The sequence below is a fragment of the Felis catus genome, chromosome D2 (assembly GCF_018350175.1).
Source record: "Felis catus isolate Fca126 chromosome D2, F.catus_Fca126_mat1.0, whole genome shotgun sequence".
Taxonomy (NCBI): Eukaryota; Metazoa; Chordata; class Mammalia; order Carnivora; family Felidae; genus Felis; species Felis catus.
The window spans coordinates 32,286,565-32,305,880 of NC_058378.1; the positions used below are offsets into that span (position 1 = coordinate 32,286,565).

Sequence of the window (19,316 nt, forward strand, 5' to 3'; positions counted from 1 at the left end):
AGGAAACAAACTTAGAATGTGGGATGTGTACCCCATGGTCCCATAGCCGGGATGGTTCTCCTGAGTGGCCGCTCCTAGGGCCATTGGGCTGGGGCTGGGCCCCATAGATTGGCCTCTTTCCCGGGTGAATGGTGCAGAGGTTGCTAGGAGCCTCCCTGTTGGAGAAATGAACCCCGTGCCCAGGAGAAGCCAAAGCGAGGCCCAGCTTCTACAGAGTAGCAGAACAGCCCCGGGCGGGGGAGCATGTGCCCAGCTGGAAAATTGCGGGGCGTCTTGTCTTAAATATAATATTAAATCGGCACCTTTAATTAGTACACTTAGAAAAGGTCACTGGCAATTACCTGGGACACAAAGAAGGCGTAAGCAGGCAAGAGCCTGAGAGGAAGCCGAAAAGGACCATTTTGAGCAGCACATAATTGAGGGGAAAATGGATAAAAGTCCGGGAAATTATAGGGTGGGTGACAGCAGTTGATGGCCCCATCCATGTCCTGCCCAGTGCCCCCCTTCTTGGAAGGGCCTGAGCACCAGGCCCGAGAGAGCCATTTGGGATATCAGACCGAGTCATCTGACCTTGGCTAGAGGGCCAGTGTGGTCTTTTCCAGAATCCCCTCGGCTACCAGAGAGCTTGGTCCCATATTCCCCACCTGGGCTGGCCCCTGAAGGTGGTTGGCAAGTGAAGTGTTCACTCCAGGGGGCTGCCATGGACTCGTAGTGGACAGACAGGACCTGTCCTCACAGGGAATCTCCCCAAGAAATTGGGAAGTAGGTCAGTGTTCCTCAAACTTTGCCATTAAAGGACACTTGAGGGTAATGGAAAGGATATGGGTATGCCTGGAAGTCAGGGGGAGGCTGGAAATTCTTTTATTGCTTTAGGTTATGTCTTTAAAAATAAATTGTTAGACGGGGGCTCCTGGATGGCTCAGTTGGTTTGAGCATACAACTTCGGCTCCGGTCTTAATCTCACGGTTTGTGAGTTCGAGCCCCACATTGGGCTCTCTGCTGTCAGCACGGCGCCCGCTTCAGATCCTCTGTCCCCCCTCTCTCTGCTTCTCTCCTTCTCATGCTCTCTCTCTCTCAAAAATAAATAAACATAAAAAAAAAAAAGAATTCTCTTCAAAAAAAAAAATAAATTGTTAGATTGTGTTCCAAAACGTTCCCATTTTTTTTAGTATAAAACAATTGCGGGGCGCCTGGGTGGCTCAGTCGGTTGATCATCCGACTACGGCTCAGGTCATGATCTCGCGGTGTGTGAGTTCAAGCCTTGCGTTGGGCTCTGTACTGACAGCTCAGAGCCTGGAGCGTGCTTCAGATTCTGTGTCTCCTTCTCTCTCTGCCTCACCCCCGCTTGTGCTCTATCTTCCTCTCTCAAAACTAAATAAATGCAAAAAAAAAAAAAAATTAAAAAAAATAAAACAATTGCTTGCCATTGAACAATATAGATGCCTTGCGAGGTGTTTGGTCTATCTATGACTTCTTCCTCCTTCCTCATCCAGAAAGAGCACTGTACTGGGAGTCTGGAAACTTGGGTTCTAGTTGACTGACTCTTTTTCCCACCATTGTACTTTGAGCAACTAGCTAAATGCCTTCAGCTTCTCCATCTTTAAAATGGGAAGGTTGGACCTGGACTCCCCAAAATGTCTCTGAGGTCATTCCAACTCTGTTCTATGATTTTCCTCCTCTTCCTCCTCCTCCTCCTCCTCCTCCTACCTCCCACCTTCTCCCATTATCTTGGATGCTGCCATATCCTGCTGTGTTGTGTGACCTTGGAGAGGACACTCACTGATCCTCAACTTCCTAGTCTGTAAAATGGGTGGAATAATGGCTACTAAACAGAGTTGCTGGGGGTGGTGGTGGTGGATTTCATGAGAGAACCCATGTGGATGAGCCTAGCACTGTGTCTGGTATATCCTAAGAGCCCAGTGATTGCCCAGTGTCTTCCTTTTCCAAGCGTTCGGCTTCTGGTTAGGGTCTGATAGGGTCATGTTCATAGAAATCCTGCATCTGGAGTTCACATATCAAGTGTTGAGATGTGTAGGGTCGTGGGAAGAAACATGGGCTCTGGACCCCGAATGCCTAGGATCTGAATTCCAGCTCTGCCATTTACTGTGTGCCATGGTTAATTACTTAGACACTCTTTGTTACCTTATGTGTTAAATGGGGAGAATAGCAGTAAGGATCGAATCAGAAAGTCCACGGAAACCCGTTAGCCCACTGTCTAGAATGTGGTTAGCGCACAGAGACCTTAGTTGTCATTGTCATGTTAGAACTGTCCTTTAGAAAAGCTCATTAGCGTTCTTTTCTAGATGACAGTCCCAGAGTTTGCAATCCTTTCTTGCTTAGCTTGATGATCAGAGCTATTCAGTAAACATAAAAATCTGTATTTGGGGAAGAAAGCGTATGTTCCATCTTATAGGGGAAACTGAGGCTTTAAAAGCAGTGATTGGCCCAAGGCCATGATTCTAATCTAGCCACCCCTTTGAGAATCAGGCGAAGACTATAGATCCTCTCTGCAGAAAGCGATACTGTACTCTCAACATTTCGCACAGTTCCTGGAGGCTTGAGGACCACCTGAAACTAAGGTGGCCAGCCAGTCTGGTTGTCTGGGACTCCCGGTTTTAGTATGTGTTCCACCTCCATCCCAGACAAACCAGGGGGGCTGCACACCCTTGACTGAAGGTTACCTAGAGAGGGCTGTGATCGCCGGGAGAAGATGCCCTATGCTATCGCTGTAGGCCAGGCATCCTGGGGGCTTCTGGCCAGGGCTGTGTTTCCTGGGGAAGATGGACAGCCTCAGTCCTCTTCCTGGGAACAGAAACCTCACCTAAAGCCAGTCCTAGCCTGGAGTTCTTCGAGGCTGGGTCACATCTTCCTAACCTCTGTGTACTCTAGCACTTAGCACAAGGCCAGCACCTGGTCACTGTTGGGTGAATGCCAAGTTTTGTAATATATTCTGAATTAGAAAGGGTGCTTCCATTTGCAAAAGGCAGAAATCCAGCTCATCTGACTCAAACAAAAAAACAAAAAAGAAGAGGGGGAGGCAGATTTATTAGCGCATATAGCCGAGAAGTCCAGAGGTTACAGCTTATATCAGGCACAGCTGTCTGCACACCCTCAAACTTTCAGGAGCCATTCTCTGTGCACCATTTGGCTCTGTTTTTCTCCTTGTTGGCTTCATTCTCAGACAGTCTCTTCCTGGGCAAGCCAAAGATGGCTGCCGGCAGGGCCAATTTAGCAACCCCAGCGGAAGGAAGGCTCCTCCTTCCCAGTGGTTCCAGCACAAATCCCAGGGCTGGCTTTGATTGGGTAGCTGGGGTCACATGCTCCTCCCTGAACCAATCAGTGTGACTAGGGAGATGGAATGCTTTGATTGGCTAAGGCTGAGATATGTGCCCATCCTGGAACAAAAGAATTGAAGGGCTGGCCCCCCATCTGAGCCACTCGGAGAAGGGGGTCTCCAAATTAAAATCAGAAAAGGGGGGACAGGCACAGGTCACAGTTGTCCATTACACACCTAAAACGTGGTGAATGACACTTCCCGGTTATAAACACATACACAGTGATGAGTGGCCATGATGGAGGCAGGCAGCCTGAGTCAGAGCCCAGAGATGCACCGGGCTCTTACAGTAATCACCTGCTGGTGGTCTTCTGGGTGGCTTCTCCCGCTGGGATTCAGCCACCTGAGCGAGGACCAACCTCCCATTTTTGCCCTCTGATCTCTCCCATGGCTCTTCCAGGTTCCTCTGTGACCCAGTTGCTGGCCCGAGACATGGACAACGACCCCCTGGTGTTTGGCGTGTCTGGGGAGGAGGCCTCCCGCTTCTTTGCCGTGGAGCCTGACACAGGTGTGGTGTGGCTGCGGCAGCCGCTGGACAGAGAGGTATGACCTGGCCATAAGCCTACCCTAGTCCTTTCCTGGGGGCGGAGGCAGACACTGAGGGAGAGTGGCTCCTCGTCTTTAAGGGGCTTTCCTCTGAGGCCCCATTCTCACGTTCTAGTAGCATTTTCCTGCCTAAATGGTGTCCTTCTTCCAGGGCCAGGGAATGGGGTTAGTTGGGGGTGTCCCCAAACAAGGGGCAACACTGGATGGGTAGGAAGGACAATGAGCCATAGAACGGTCGCTTTATAGTATGCACAGGTCTACCCCCATGAGCAAATGTTCCCCTAAAGGACGTTTTCCAGAGATGCGGGAACGGGTGACAAGCAGCCCTTAGCAAATTAAGGTATGAGTTTGAAAACCCGAACCCTTGTTTTCTCTTTACATTTGATGAAGTGGCCACAGAGATGTCTAGTGACTTGCTCAAGAGCACACAGCAATTTAGAAGCGTAGCCCGGGTTAGAGCCCAGGGCCCAGGACTCAGGAGCTCAGCGCGCCTCTCTCTAACTCTGCCTTTTCCCCCTCCCTGTCTTCTCTTTCAGACCAAATCTGAGTTCACAGTGGAGTTCTCTGTCAGCGACCACCAGGGGGTGAGTGTCTCCTGCAGCCCCTGCTGCCCTGGGAGGCAGGGTCCCCAGCTGTTGGGTGGAAAGAGGCTGAAGCCTATGCAGATAGACAGTAAATCCCCACCCTTCTCTTGCCAGGTGATCACGCGGAAGGTGAACATCCAGGTCGGGGACGTGAATGACAACGCGCCCACGTTTCACAATCAGCCCTACAGCGTCCGCATCCCCGAGGTAGGAGCCCCCAGCGTCACGCTTGAGGGGCACGGGGTGGGGTGCACGCGGTCGGTCCAGGGCCACCTGGGAATAGGCTGGAGCTGGGGAAAGGGCAGCTTGCGCTCCACATCTCCTGCCCACGCCTCAGCTGGGGCACCGGCTCTGGGCAGGTTGCTGACTATGCCAGCACCTCTGAGGGTAGGGACCCGCCTGCTGGCCAAGGAGAAGGGGTGATGGTAGCCTTAGGTCTGATGGAAGGCCTGCCTTGGACGAGACCCACCACTCCAGCTGGACGCGGGACAGGACAAGAGATGGGAGGGGCAGTGTGACCTCTTTCCTTCCATTCATAGCCAGTGCGGGCCTTGGGCGCTTGGGTTGGCAGGCCTGACCCCAGGCTTTCTTGCTGTGGCCAGAACGGGTCCCCCCACCCCCAGGACACAGGAAGCAGGTGGCTCCAGGAAGGGACTCTCTTTCCCTAGCCTCATGCTTGAGCCCCATTGTCTCCCTGGGCCTCTGCTCCTTTGGGTCGTCTGTGTACTCTGTGTTTGCATGAGCGCATACATGTAAAACCAAGCCATTGCTGGTAATTGAGAAGTACAAATTATTGCATTACAAACGGTTCATTAATGAGCTGGCTGCTGGCTCCCGATGGTATTTGGGTTCTCGTCGCTTACTGTCCCTCTCCCCGTGACTGATGGCAGTCTTCTGGGCTGGCAGTTAGCAATTCAAAGACCTTGAAGGTGGTGGGGTAAAGAGCTTCTACCGGGCGTCCCTCAGGCCTGCCCTCGGGGCTCTGGGTGGGGCGGCAGCAGTAAAGGGTTGGCATGGGAACGTTGAGAGATGGAATCCACTGAAGACAGGCAGGTCGGCACCACCGCATTACAGTTCCAGCCCCTTTGTATTCTATGTCACGGGATCAGGAACCTAGAAGCGTCTTTAGAAAGTATCTGTTCAGTGTGTGGATGAGAAAACTGAGGCTCGTGGTGGAACAGTGACTTACCCAAGGTCGCACAGCTTTGACTTTGAGCCTCCTGATTCTCTGAGGGCAGCCTCAGATACCCTTAGAGATGAAGAGACCTCGTCTCGTGCCCCCCACGTTCCTGTTCCTGGCCCTCCTTGCTCAGCTGTGAGCCAGTTGTCCTATGCTTGTGCCAGATGGCGGGAAGTGAGGACAAATGTGTGGGTGAGAACACAGCAGAGGCTCCCACGCCCTTCCCCTGATGGGGGCAGGACCGGAGGAGGCGAGCCCGCGGTCCCAAGCATGGGGACACAGTGCCCTGATCTGTGGCCAACGTGTCCGGGACTGCAGCTTGGCTCCGGGCCCCCTCTCATTTGGAAGTCTCCCTAATTTAATTAAGGGGCTCTACGTGCCAGCCTGCACTCTGGGCCCCGGCTCAGAAACCAAGGGCACGGCTCGGAGTTAATGAGCCTTGGACCCATTGCTCAGCTGCCATCCTGGCAGGCATGGCTGCCCTCTGCCTTCCCTCACAGGGGGCAGCGGGCAGCAGCAATGGCAAGGGGACGACCGGTCACATCCCTCCTCCCCAGCCTTTGGGCTGAGGCCAGCCTTTCCCTCACTTGCCAGGAGAGATGTGACCTCCAACGCTGCCCTGCTGGAATCCCCTGGGATTCTCCAAAGGCCTCTGCCTCCAAGGAGAGAGCCTCTTCAGTCATTCATCTATTTAACAAATATTTATTGAGTGTCTGCCGTGGGCTTGGTGCTGTGCCAGACTCTCACTGCACAGAGACCGGGGAGGCCAGAAGAATGTGCAATGACAGAAGCCGGAACTGGAGGCAAGGGACCCCAGGCCCAGCCCCCCGCTCTGCTTCCAGATTGCTGAGTCTCTGCGGGCACGTCACTTAACCTCTCTGGGCATGTCACTTAAACTCGCTGGGCCGCAGTCCTCCTTATCTAATAAAAACAGAGGACAGACAGGATAAAGTGGCCTGCCTGATGCCCATCTGATGCAGAGAGGGTGGGTTGAGAGGGGCCAGCTACAAGGACACACAGTTCTTGGAGGAAGTCCTGTGGGGTTTACTTGCTCACGTGTAAACATCCCCAGGTCACCTGCTTGGCTCGATACTCGATACCCTAGTTAGGGCTGCTCCGTGTGGCTGGTCGGGTGTGGTGTTGGCTGGATGGAGGCCTGGCCACTCCTGACCCGAGGTGGCTTGGCACTGACCAGCCCTGGCCCGGTGTGGTCACCCGAGCTAGCACTTAGCTGCCTGACTCAGGCCCCAGCTGGGGTACCAGCAAAGGGCCCGCTGGCTCCCGGCCCAGAATTGAGCGGGGCTCTCCCGCTGGTCTTGAGGTCACCCTGGCAACCTCAGGCCCCTGTCCTTGAGAAGTGTGATATGTGGCGGAGGCCCCACAGATGTGAACGGGATGAAAATGCAAGTCGGAGACAGAGGCGGGCACTGGAGACCCCGTGAGGTGTCAGTGCGGGGGGACTGCCAGAGTGGTCAGAGAAATCTCAGCAGGCTTCCTGGAGGAGGTGGGTTTCCACCTGAATTTGGCCAAGGCGAGCCACGGAGCCCCTGTGTTGTACCGTGGAAGACGTCGAGACACCTGGGGTTGTGTCCTGGCTGTGCCAGCGACCGGCTGGGTGACACTCTGGGCCTATTGCCGCCCCTGCTGGCTTCGATGCCAACAGCTGTTAAACTGGGAAGGTGGACCAGATCCCTTCTTGGGCCGATATCCCGTGGTCTGAGGATGAATCCCAGCGGGACAAGCTCCTACTTCTCCTTCCATACTTCATCATCCCTTAAGGGGTGGCAGACGAGCTCCAGGGGCTGTTTCCATCTACTGAGCTCCTCTTGTGGTCACACCAGCTACCTGCACCCCATCCCTCACCTTCTCAACATTCGCTGTCCCCACCCCTAGGAGCACTGATAATTTGGGGGTCTCTTGTGCCCAGAACACAAGGATGAGTGTCAGGAGCATATATAGGGAGGCAAATTCTAAGTTTACAGAAGAAAGAAGTTTCTAATCTTGAAACCTGCTGCCCAGTCACCCCCCCCCCACACAACCCTACCAAAGACATACTGAGCTCCCCAGCCCTGGAGTGATGCAAACAAAAACGGGAGAACTGTCTCAGTAGTAGTAGAACATTCGGTAGTACTGAGTGTTAGAGAAGGGATGAATCGGAAGGCCGTGCCAGAAGTTCCTGGGGGACTGGTTAGGATGCATAGTCCCGCACCCCTGCAATTCTGAACGTGTTGTTTGGAAAGAGGGGGCCCAGGCTCTGCATTTTTAACAGAGTCCCCCGGGCGACAGCTAGCGCTGGAGGATGACATCGGTGGCCCTCCCCACCTGAGCTTGGAAGGTGCCAGGGCAGCCCATCCTCAGCTGCCTGGAGGCATGACCCACGGGGACCCACGTCCTCAGGCCTGGAATGGGGGCCGGTGGGAGGCCGGATCGAGGCCAGTTACTGCCGCTTTCTCTGGGAGCCCATTTGTCCCCGGCCCCCCAGCCCTGCCCCTCATCCCTCCTGAAGCCCCCCCTGCCCTGGCCCCGCCCCTGCTCGGGAGGAGCCAGACAGGTGTGTTTGGATTTGTTTGTTCTTGGTTCCCCTCCTGCCCAGCCCTCTCCCCTCACTAAGCTGTTCTACATGTAATTATCCATTTTATCAGGGTGAAAGGCCCTGCAATTCACTTGTCGAAGCCCTAACGAGGCAGCGTGGATGCTTTCAAGTCCGTAAAGAAAAGGGAAATCCTGCTAGAATTGGCAACTTAATTCACCAAGCCAGCCTCGACAGACCTCATTAAGTCCCCGTGTATTCATTTCAGGCTAATGGCTGTCATGCTGACTGCTGTTTGATTTGCTGTAATAGACTTTTATGGCGTTCCAATTTGCTCAAACGTGTTTGCCTGTGTCTGTGCCCAGCGGCACTGCTCCGCTACCTCCATTAGGGGCGTGTGTCCGCCTCGCTGACCTTCAGCGCCTCCCCCGTCCACCGTGTCCTCCTGGGGCCACCCCCTCAGCCCTCCAGGTGTGCCCTGGGGAGGCGCCCCTGGGTCCGGGGTGTTCGGGCTGGAGGATGGGTGTGAGGTTAGACGTCAGATGCTGCCAGGTGTCTCCTCGGGTCCAGGAGTCAAGGAGGGCCTCCGTGATCTCAGGGACGGCCGTGTCCTTGATGTTCTAACAAGTTCAGCCGCCTTCGCTGGCCATTCGAGGCTGCTACCCACCTGGCCTCAACCTGCCTTTCTCAACTTACCTGCTGGCTTCCTCTGCACGGATCGGCCCAGGGGCCGATTCAGTGTCTGTAAGCGTGTGTCTGTGTCTCTCTTTTCTCTCACTTCAACGCACACACATTGTACTGTTCTAACTAGATCCCGGGTGTTTGCTTTCTGCTCTCAGCCTAACTCAATTCTGCCTTCCTTCGAAGCCCAGAGCTGATCCTGAGCCCTGATCTACTGAGCCCTGATCTACTGAGCCCTGACCTACTCAACTTTTTTTTTTATTCTTTTTTTTTTCTTTTAACGTTTATTTATTTTTGAGACAGAGAGAGACAGAGCATGAACAGGGGAGGAGCAGAGAGAGAGGGAGACACAGAATCCGAAACAGGCTCCAGGCTCCGAGCCGTCGGCACAGAGCCCGACGCGGGGCTCAAACTCACGGACCGCGAGATCATGACCTGAGCCGAAGTCGGACGATTAACCGACCGAGCCACCCAGGCGCCCCTCAACTTTTTTTTTTTTTAAATGAATACAGCAAACACTTGCTGAAAAGCTATGGAGCAAGGCCCAGGGATTCTAAGCTGACTTGGACATGTAGAGGAGAGCGAACGGACTCTGCCGCTGGCCAGCTGTGCAGCTTGGGGTGGTGACTTAACCTCTCTGGACCTCAGTTTTCTTCTCTATGAGACAAGAAACAATATTGGCCAGGTGGGGTCATTGTGAGGTGTAACAATGCAGGTGGGTAAAGCCCTTAGCCCAGTTTGTGGTACATTCAGTAAAATGCTGATTAAGACCAAGGTCTTGTGCTCAGAGAAGGTAATCTTACAGAGACAAAAACACGTAAAAGGATGTCTAATGAGAGGTGCCTGGGGGGCTCCGTCGGTTGGGCATCCGACTTCGGCTCAGGTCATGATCTCGCGGTTCGTGAGTTCGAGCCCCGCAGTGGGCTCTGTGCCGACAGCTGGGAGCATGGAGCCCGCTTTGGATTCTGTGTCTCCTTCTCTCTTTCTCTGCCCCTTCCCTGCTCATGCTCTGTCTCTCTCTGTCTCTCAATAATAAATAAACGTTTAAAAAAAAAAAAAGAGGATGTCTAATGAGATATAAATGTACTAAATGCCGTGGTGGCTTAGGGTGTGTCAAAGCAGGATGGGAGCAGGAAGGAATGACCTGGTCTATACGCAGGGCTATTTATTTGGGACCTCACAGCATGTGTAGAAGTTTGGTAGTCTGAGACGGCGATCATGGTGCCGCTGAATATCATATGCCTTCTGACCTTTCTTTAGCTTCTTTTCATATGTTGGAATTTCCAAAAGAGGGAGATGAACTCTAACCCCCGACCAGAGATCCTGTTGAGGAGGGACAGTGGCTGTTTGGGTATGTGTGTCCCTTGCAGGTACCCAGTCTTACCTAATGGAAATGCAGCTGGCCTGGAAGTAGGCTCCCTGGGTCCCTGCCCAGGTCACTGTGACAGGCAGGTCCTGCATAGATCTTTGTCACCCGTGGCTTCAGATGACCAGCTGTGAGATGCGGAGGAGGTTGGAGGAGGGAAGGTTGGACGGAGATGAGACAACAGGGGCCCGAGAGACTGAGAGTACTTGCCTGAGCCCCCGGCTGGGGGTAGGGTCCAAGCCAGGTCCGAAGCCTTCTGGCCCTGGGTTCCCCTAAGCCGCATCGCCTCTCCATGTCATTCAGCAAGGACAGATGAAAGTCACTGCTCGCTGTAGCTCCTTACTAGAGACGGGAAAGCAGGGAGAAGGATATTCCTGGTGACCGTTTGTCGGTGAAACAAAATAACTCATTTCTATGATAATAATAGTAAGTTGACACCGTGGTTACTGTTGAGAGTTTCCTATGTGCCCACGGCCACGCTTTCCATGGGGGAGCTCACTGAGTGCTTTCTCCCACCTCACAGGCTAGCCGCACGCACGTGTTATCCCCATTCTGCAGGTGTGGACGCAGGAACAGAGAGGCTTGGTGACTGGCCCAGAGCTCATCAGGGCTGGAGCCAGGATGAGGAGAGACAGGCCCGGGGACTTGACTTTTGGCAGGTTGCTTCCATTCTACCCGAAAAATGGGAATAATTACGCCCGCCTTGCAAAATCGTTGTGAGGATTAAAGTAAATGGGACCGCGGGCGGGAAGTACTTAGCACAGGGCTCCGTATAAATACGTGTCCAACGCACGGCCGTGGCTGTAGCCCTCTGTACATTCGTCTCCCCAACCCGCCTGAGCGGGGACCGTGTGCCCTCAGCCCCCAGCCCGGGGCCTGGCCCGTGGACGAGAACTTCACAAAGGGGCAGAGCCCCGCGGCTCCCTCCACGTCTCGGGCACTTGGGAGGACAGCGGGATCATTCACACAAAGTGCTCTGCCCCCGCCAGCTCTCTTCACCCAGGCGAGGGGTGCCTTACTGCACGGTGAGGGCAGCCGGGCCCGGCGCTGGGGTGGAGAGGGTGCCCACACCTCACAGGACGCCTGAGACCTCACTGCTGGAGCTCTCTAGTGCCCTCTATTGCCCGCCAGGTCCTGAATCTCAGCCCTGCGTCCTCTGAGCGGTGGGCACACAGGGAGCCCCGGAGTGGTGGCCAGACGAGGCCCCGAGCACGCGGAGGTGGGCATGACCAGACTTATTAGCACCCACTGGGGCCGACAGCGGCGGCCCCACTGCCCTCCTCACGGCGTGCCCATCAGACGCTGAATGATTTATAAACTGCATCCTCGGTTTGCAGCGAGGGGTGGGGGGTCAGGGGGGCTCCCACTGGCTTGTGCCCGCCGCTCCCCCTGAGATGTCAGCTCTGCTCGAGAGGGTGTCGTCTCCCACGCCAGGAGACGCAGCCCCTTGACAGGCCGTATTAATTTATACCTTGGGGCCATGGTGCCCAGCAGCCCCCTCTGCATCTATAACCACCCACCTATTGATCTGGGAGAGGGAGACCAATAAATCATCTCAGGGGCTCTGGATCCTGCTGACCAGAGCCAGAGTGGTTTGTTCTAGCCAGGCGGCAGCCCCAAGCCGTGCCACGTCTCTGTGTCCCTCGGCGAGTACCCTGAGGTGCTCATGCCCCCTCTGGCCCCCCGCCGTCAGCACGGCGACGCATACTTCCTCCCGCGGCCGGCAGGTGCCACAGCCTGCGGCGGCCAGGGCAGTGAGCTTTGGGCTCGTGGGGCGGGCGCGACATAGGCACGTGGGCAAAGCCGCAGGGCCACGTGTTTCTACGTCGTCTTGAGCTGGAGCGCCGCGTGCGTGCTTATTTAAGTAATGTCATCGTCTCCATATCCGAGTGTTTTCGGCATCTTTCGTTTGTCCTCTTGTCGACTCTGTAAGTGAGGGGAGAATTGTTCTTCCCGTTGAAGAGACGGGACAAACTGAGGCCGAGAGAAGTGGACCGGCCTCTCCAAGTCCCCCCGAGTCAAGTATACTTACGGCTGGAGCCACGGTCTTGCTCTTTCTCTGTCGCGGCGTCTTCGCGTATGTCCTTCTGTAGCTTTGCCATGACCTGCCTGTGATTTGCCCGAGGTTGCAGAGAAGAGGCCTTGAGGGAACCGGGACGGGCCGGATGAGCAGGGAACTGGGGGCTGTCACCTCGCGCCCCATACGCAGGCTGCGGTGGTCCAGGGGAGAAGCTTCATTCAGCGCCCGCTGCCCACTCTCCGGAGTGAGGACCACCTCTGGCGGTCAGGACCTTGCCGCGGTCATAGTGACACGCCTTCCTAGTGACCTGCAGGGTTAGTGTGTCCCCACCTGTAAGATATCAGTCCCCAGATGCGCGTGCCACATTGTTCCGCGAGAAGCAGAGCCCCATCCCTACAGGTAAACACCAGCCTGCTCCCCAGGGGAGCCAAGGACCCCAGGTCCCCCGTGACCCCTGCGGCACCCCCTCCTTCCATGCCCGTGGGGGCACGGCCAGGGCTGGGAGCACCCTCCACCACCCTCTGCACAAGGAAAGAGGGCAGCACGCACGGGAGCAGGAGACAGAAGGAGCCCACTTGTGATTAAAATTATTTTTTGTTTGAATGGTAGTAATGCTCTTAATCACACCGGTTTCCTCGCCGATTCTGGCTGGGAGTCTTCGGGGGCTCATATAAGTCTATTGCGGTGGCTGCAGGACCCTCGGCCGTGAATATGAAGCGGGGGCCTATGTGCAGAGCCCAGCTCACGTGCGTTAGGGACTCTCTGGCACATGCTGGGCACCTTTTATTGTGCCCTCCGCCCTTTAAATAAAGACCCTCTGAATGGAAGGAGTTGAGAGCCGGCTGCTAGGAGATGTTCCTGCAGCAGCATTGGGCTGCCAGCCTCACGTGGCCCGAGTCCACCTGTCGTGGCCTCCTCTCCCCTGTGGTGGGGCCTATAGCCAGAGGGGTCAGGTCTCTGGCCTGTACCCCTTTTCCTCCAGGCAGTGGGGTATCCTCAGACCCTGGGTGGGCAGCGGGCTAAGGAAACCGATAGTCAAAGAAGGAGCAGGTTTTGCCTTATTGCAACTGACTTGCGCTCCCTTTGGGACATGGGGACCCTCGTCCCTACTGTGGCACACTCTGTCAGACAGCCACGCACACACAGGTTCTGACTCCAAACTGGGAGGCCATGAGCAAGATGCTTAGTCTCTCAGGGCCTCGGTTTCTTTATCTGTAAAATGGCGGTACGTTGGGTTGTGTAAAAGTTCAGGGAAGGCACATGGATGAAGCGCGGCATTTTGGGGGGAGATGACTGGTATTCCCGTTGTTATGAAGAATTCTCGGAGAACGTTGGGAAAGCGGCTTGGGGTCCAAGGAACCTGACAGAGAGGCTCTGTTGCTGTGGACTGATTGCTTGACCTAGGGGTGTTAGTGGTCAAGAAGCTTACGGCCCAGTGGGAGACAGGAAGCGTGTGGAAAAAATGAAAGGAAAACGTGACAAAGAAAAAAAAGGAAACGGTCATCGAAAAATAACTGACAATGGCCTGAGAGCAGGCCTTCCAAATGGGTTCCTGGGAACCAGCGCCAGAGGGACTGAAGTGACTTGATCCAACCACACATTCTGCAGAGGTCAACAAAACCAGAGAGAGGAAAAGATTTTCCCCAGGTCCCCCCAGAAGTCAGTGGCAAACCACTCAAGACCTAAGGCGATCAGGGAAGATTCTCAGGAACATGGTTTCCAGAACCCAGAAGACCGAACCCATTCCTCCGCAGGAGATGTGGCACTGTTTTCCCGGGGGGGGGGGGGGCCTGATGCCCAGAGCAGGGACGGGGAGGGGTGCTGCCTCCTGGGCTCCCACAGCCCCCCGCGAGCCCCAGGGCAGTGGCCTGATGTAGGGCACTGAGGCCCATGTTGAGTGTGTTGGCTGACCGCCAGCAGGCTGCCACTGTTTCTCCTTGTTCTGGGGGCTCTGGAATTTTGTCGCAGCCCTTTCGTTTGCCCAAACGAGTTGGAATATTGTCAGAACAGCCCGAGGACAGGCCTGGCAGCCCCCGTGACATTGAGCCGCCCCCCCCCCCGCCCCGCCCTCCCCATTCCCACAATAGGCTTGTTTGGATGTGTTTGCAGGCCGCCTGACCCACCTTGTTTTCTACCAGGAGGGGGAAAACAGGGGAAAGCGAGCAATCTCTTGGTTGGTAGAATTATTATAATTTCTCTGATTCCTTAGCAGCCTTTAATTACTTTGCAACTTTGTGGCACAGGCTGGAAGCCAGGAGGGGCTGGGCTCTCCCTCTTTATAATAACCTTACGCGGAAACCTCCCGTCCGTCTATTAAAAAGACGGTTCTTCTCTCTGAACGCAATAATGCAGCCGAGAGATTTCACCCAGGGCGTAATCACTAGGTACAATGTAATCTTCCCGCTCACTGTCTTCATCACCAATCGGCCAGCCCACCTTCCAGGCATGGGGGACTGCCAGCCACAAAGAGCCGAGTGTCCGGTCACGTCCTTGTCCACTAGGGTCACAGGCTCAGGAGGGACCCTCTCCCAGTCCTTCCTCTGCGAGGGAAACGGCACAAAGGCCTTTTCCCGCTGACTCCTCCCCTCTCTGCGCCCAGCCGCGCCTCCTGCCATTCCCAACACAAACCCTACATGCTAGAAACCCATCCCGTTTGCATGAGGTTTAAGCTTCAGGCTTTCCTGTGCTTCCCGTCCAAGATCCTCACTGTGGGTGGCCGCTTTCCTGCCGCCCTGCCTTTGCTCATGCTGTGCCCTCCCCGGAGATGCTCTCATCCATGACCCCTGCACGTCTTTCCCCCAAATCCTATTCTTCCTTCCTTCCTTGGAATGGTACAGTGGGGCAAGTGGGGGAAGTGGGTACTGTGTCCCCATTTCACAGACAAGCAAGCCAAGCGTTAGAGAAGTCAGAAGACTTGCTAGGTTATTCCCTTTTTGGAAGGGGCTGGCTGGGATCTGACCCCAGACCCTTTTTGGAAGGGGCTGGCTGGGGTGAGATCCCAGCCAGCCCCTTACCTGGGCTTCTCTCTGCTGGGCTTGAAGGCACAGGCTTCTTTTAGTCCCTGCCCTTGGAGTTGCTTCCTACACCCACTCCATCCTGGCTTGTAAACCCCACTCGGAGATGTACCTTCTGCCTCCTGACCGTGGCCTGACTTTTTCTGCCTTGCGGTGGCCTCAGGAACACTGTGGGCAGAAGTTAGCTGGATGTAGGCCTGGTTGCTGAGCCTTCCTGGGGCTGACTGAGCCAGGTCTCAGTCACTTGTCTGTACAGCTCAGTGAGTTAGAGTGGGGTGAACTCTAGCCTGGAAGGAGCAAGAACCCCACCACCTGTGGCTGGGAGACGGGTCAGGCACTTCCCCCTTCCAGGGCTGCATGTGTGAATTTGCCCCTCTGTTAAATGAGACTAGGAATCCCGGACCTGACCATGCCATCGTGGAGATCAAGGACAGGACTAATAGGAAGGCCTTGAGCTTAAAGCCTTGTGCAAGTGGGACAGATTAACCCCTAGAGTATTTTCCCCCACGTGCCCTTCACCACCAGCTTCATGAGTTTTCTTTTCTCTTTTTTTTTGTTTTTGAGTCTATGTATTACTTAAGTGCCTTTACAGAGAAGTGAACAGTCATAGGTGTTCAGCTTTAGAAATAATTGCAAAGTGAACATAGTTGTGTCACTAAAACCGCATCAAGAAACAGAAACTCTCAGGGCACCTGGGTGGCTCAGTCGATTAAGCGTCCGGCTCTTGATTCGGCTCAGGTCGTGATCTCACGGCCTGTAAGTTGGGCCCCGCGTCAGGCTCTGCGCTGATGGTGGGGAGCCCGCTTGAGATTCTCTCTCTCTCTCCCTCTCTGCCCCTCCCCTGCTCATGATCTCTCTCTTTCTCTCTCTCTCTCTCTCTCTCCCTCCCTCCCTCCCCCTTTTTCTCTCCCCCCCAAAATAAATAGGTAAACATCAAAGAAAAGAAACTCTCCAGCACCTAGAAGCCCCATCATGATTCCCTGTCTCCCCTGCTAAAGGGCAATCACTACCTTAGCCTCTATCCCCATGGAATACGTTTGCCCGTATTCATTTTTTCTGCCTACCCTCTGGTTTTTATTGGCACCAAAGCCCAGGAACGGGCAGCCTCCTCCAGGAGGCCACTTCCCACGGTGGTTAGGATCAGCGTGTGGGTTAGTGGTGTCATCCTGCTCACTTTGTCCACCTACAAGTCCCTGGGAAGCGTCCCGTCTCTGCTAAAATGGGTGTGGTGCAGACACAGGGGTGCCGCTGTGCTCATCCCACAGTGTTGCTCTGCCTGGGGCTGTGATGCTGTGTGTGCGGTGTTCAGGGGGCAGCCTGCGCTCAGAGAGACTGGAGGGACTCTCCCCTGCAGGCATCGCCCCCCTGGGCAGCCTCTCCCAGGGTGGGCTTCTCTCTGCAAGTGGATATGGAGCTGCCCAGCTCCGGGACAGGAGGATGCAGGGGAAATGGAAGCTAAACGCAGTGAGCAAAACTTGGAGCGCGTGGAAGGAGGAAGAAACACAAGGGGAGGGGCCCTTTCCCCTTAGTGCCTCTTCTGGACCCCACAGGAGTCCTTCAGGTTAGTAAGGAAGGTCTGATTGTCCTGACATGTTATTATAGGCCAGAGAAGTGAGCCCAGGCAGGTTAAATGACGTGCCCAAGGTCACACAGCTAGTCCCGGATTTTGTCCTCATGGTACTGCCCCCAAAGCAAGTCCAAATGTATTTTACCCCCCAGCGTATCCACTCAGGGTTTGGGGTTTAGTGAAAGTGTCTGCTGCCTTCAGAGGAGCCAGCCTTGAGTCTGGAGAAGGTGGAAGGAGGAGGGTGTCTTGTTAGGACAAGGATTCTTCCGTAGTGACCTTTATTATGTTCTAGCACCTTCAGTCTCCCACAGAGCTGTGGCTTATATCAGCAACCCAATCTGAGCTCTGCGTGCACGCGCGCGCACACACACACACACACACACACACACACACACACACACACACACACAAAGATCTTTAAAGGCTTCTTAGCAGCAGCTTGAAGTGGTTGTTTTTTCTTTCCCCTCCATGGTCAGGGTTGGGGCAGGGCCAGGGCGATGGGAGAAGACGAATAAAATCTCCTAAAGACCTGTCTTTCTCCCCACCTCCCCAAACCATCAGATCCCTCAAATTCAAGGGCCACCAAACCTTGAAAAAAATCCCCCCAGTACAACCCAAAAGGTGGAGTCGCAGGGAAATACAACAGCAGCTATTGGGGCGGAAAGCCCTAAATGGTGTGGAAGTAATGTCTAAAGTGTGCTGGCGATTACAGACATTTCCACGGGACCACGCTCAGGCTGCATGGGTCGGTGCCAGCAGTGGTGGGGAAATAAATAAATAAGTGAGCAAGCGTCGGAGATCCCGTTAACTGTTGCCGTGCGGAAGGGAGGGATGGGGCAGGTTGCTGGTGAGGGAGGACGGAAGGTAGACAGGCTCACTCATTCGTTGTTCCATCCATCCATTCATTCCACTGTCCTGAGTCCCTGGGAGGCCCAAGGAGTACTGCTAAAACCTTTCTGTAGTTGGTGGCCGGAGTCCCACAGGCTGGTGGGGTCTGATCCCAGCCTCCCTGCCAGCTTCCCCGTGACTCTCTGCTTCCCTGCGCCTCCACCTTCTTTCTGGTCCCTGAGAGCACCATGCCACAGGGTCTTTGCACGGCAGTACCGTCCCGTTTTTCATGAACTCAAATCCCCTGAGATCTTCGATCCCTGATTGATCTCTTTTCCCAGTACAGAACCTAGCCCTGTGTTTTGGGTCTTCGGAGCATCATAGCTGTGGTCTTGGGATATAATTAGTCACTTATTTCCAGGACTGCTTGATCACTGTCAGTCTCCCATGTGAGACAGACAATGGGCTCCACGAGGGGCATGCCCATGTGGCCGTTTCTCCATCACTGCACCTTCAGGATCTTGGGTCCTGCGGGGACCCAGTAAAGATTTGTTGCATGATACAGTTGACACTGCTTGCCTTCTAGGAGTTTCTCTTCCTCCTCTCCTCGGCGGCCCATATTCTCTCAGTGAGCAATTCCCTGGACCGGTGCTTGGCATGCCGTACGATGGAAGGCACCTCAGAAGTGCTAGCAAGTTCCCCACCAAGGCCTTCGGTCCCACCAGACTTCCCAGGCAGCCAGCGGGAAATGGTGAGGCTGTTGGAGGAAGGGGTGTCATTAAAGGGGCTGGGCTATGGTAGACAGAGGAATAGCCCCAAGGTTGTCCATATCCTAATCCTGGGAACCGTGACTGTTTCCTCGCATGGCAAAAGGCTCTTTGCAGGTGTGCTTAAGGACCTTTGTGGGGAGATATCCTGGCTCTTCTCTGTGGGCCCAATGTAACCCCAAGCGTCCTGATAGGAGGCAAGTGGGAGAGTCAGAAGGAGAAGTGACGTTGGAGGCAGAGATCAGAGAGACAGGTTTGAAGGTGTAAAACTGCTAGTCTGCCCGGGGAAAGAAGGGTCCAGAAGCCAAGGAACATGAGTGGCCTCTTGAAGCTGGAAAAGACGTGGAAACATTCCTCTGCAGCCTCCAGAAGGAATGCAGGCTGCTAACCCCTTGACTTTGGTCCTGTAAGACCCATTTTGGACTTCTGGCCCCCAAAACTGTAAGATGCTCAAGTCGCAGTAATTAGTCGCAGCAGTGAGAGGAAGCCGATACAGGGTGCTAATGGGGAGACATGATGGTGGCAGCATGCATTCTACAGGCCACCCCTAGCAACCCAAACTCAAGTTCGCTTGTTCCTGTGAGATGCTTCAGGCAGGAGGACTGGTGTCCCGGGGGTGGGCTTCTAGATATACATAGGTGTGAGGCTGGCCGTCACTGGGGATGATCCATGAGGGCTAGCCATGGGGCAAGGGCCCCTGGAACTGGGGAGGGCAGCTGGCTGGGAAGGGGCCCTGTAGAAACCGGGAGGGGTGAGGTGGGTGAGTCTGAGTGCCTGTGTGGCGAGCGTGGAGAGGGAGGGCTTTTAGGTGAGTGGGGGAGAGCGGTGCCGGAAGGGGCTGCGTCCGAGGACTGGCCGCCACACCGCTGGGTCCCCAGGGAGCCCTCCCATTGCACAGA

The 19,316-nt window shown here is 54.9% G+C and overlaps 1 protein-coding gene across 8 annotated transcripts in view; it reads left to right on the forward strand.

Moving 5' to 3' along the window:
• Window positions 1-19,316, forward strand: part of CDH23 (cadherin related 23) — a 417,627-nt gene that overhangs the window by 121,671 nt on the left and 276,640 nt on the right. For all 8 annotated transcript variants that reach the window (XM_023240529.2, XM_023240536.2, XM_023240532.2 and 5 more), the window contains exons 4-6: window positions 3,735-3,877; window positions 4,417-4,464; window positions 4,579-4,671. In XM_023240529.2, the coding sequence (XP_023096297.2) occupies window positions 3,735-3,877; window positions 4,417-4,464; window positions 4,579-4,671 (284 nt within the window). The remainder of the gene's footprint in view (window positions 1-3,734; window positions 3,878-4,416; window positions 4,465-4,578; window positions 4,672-19,316) is intronic.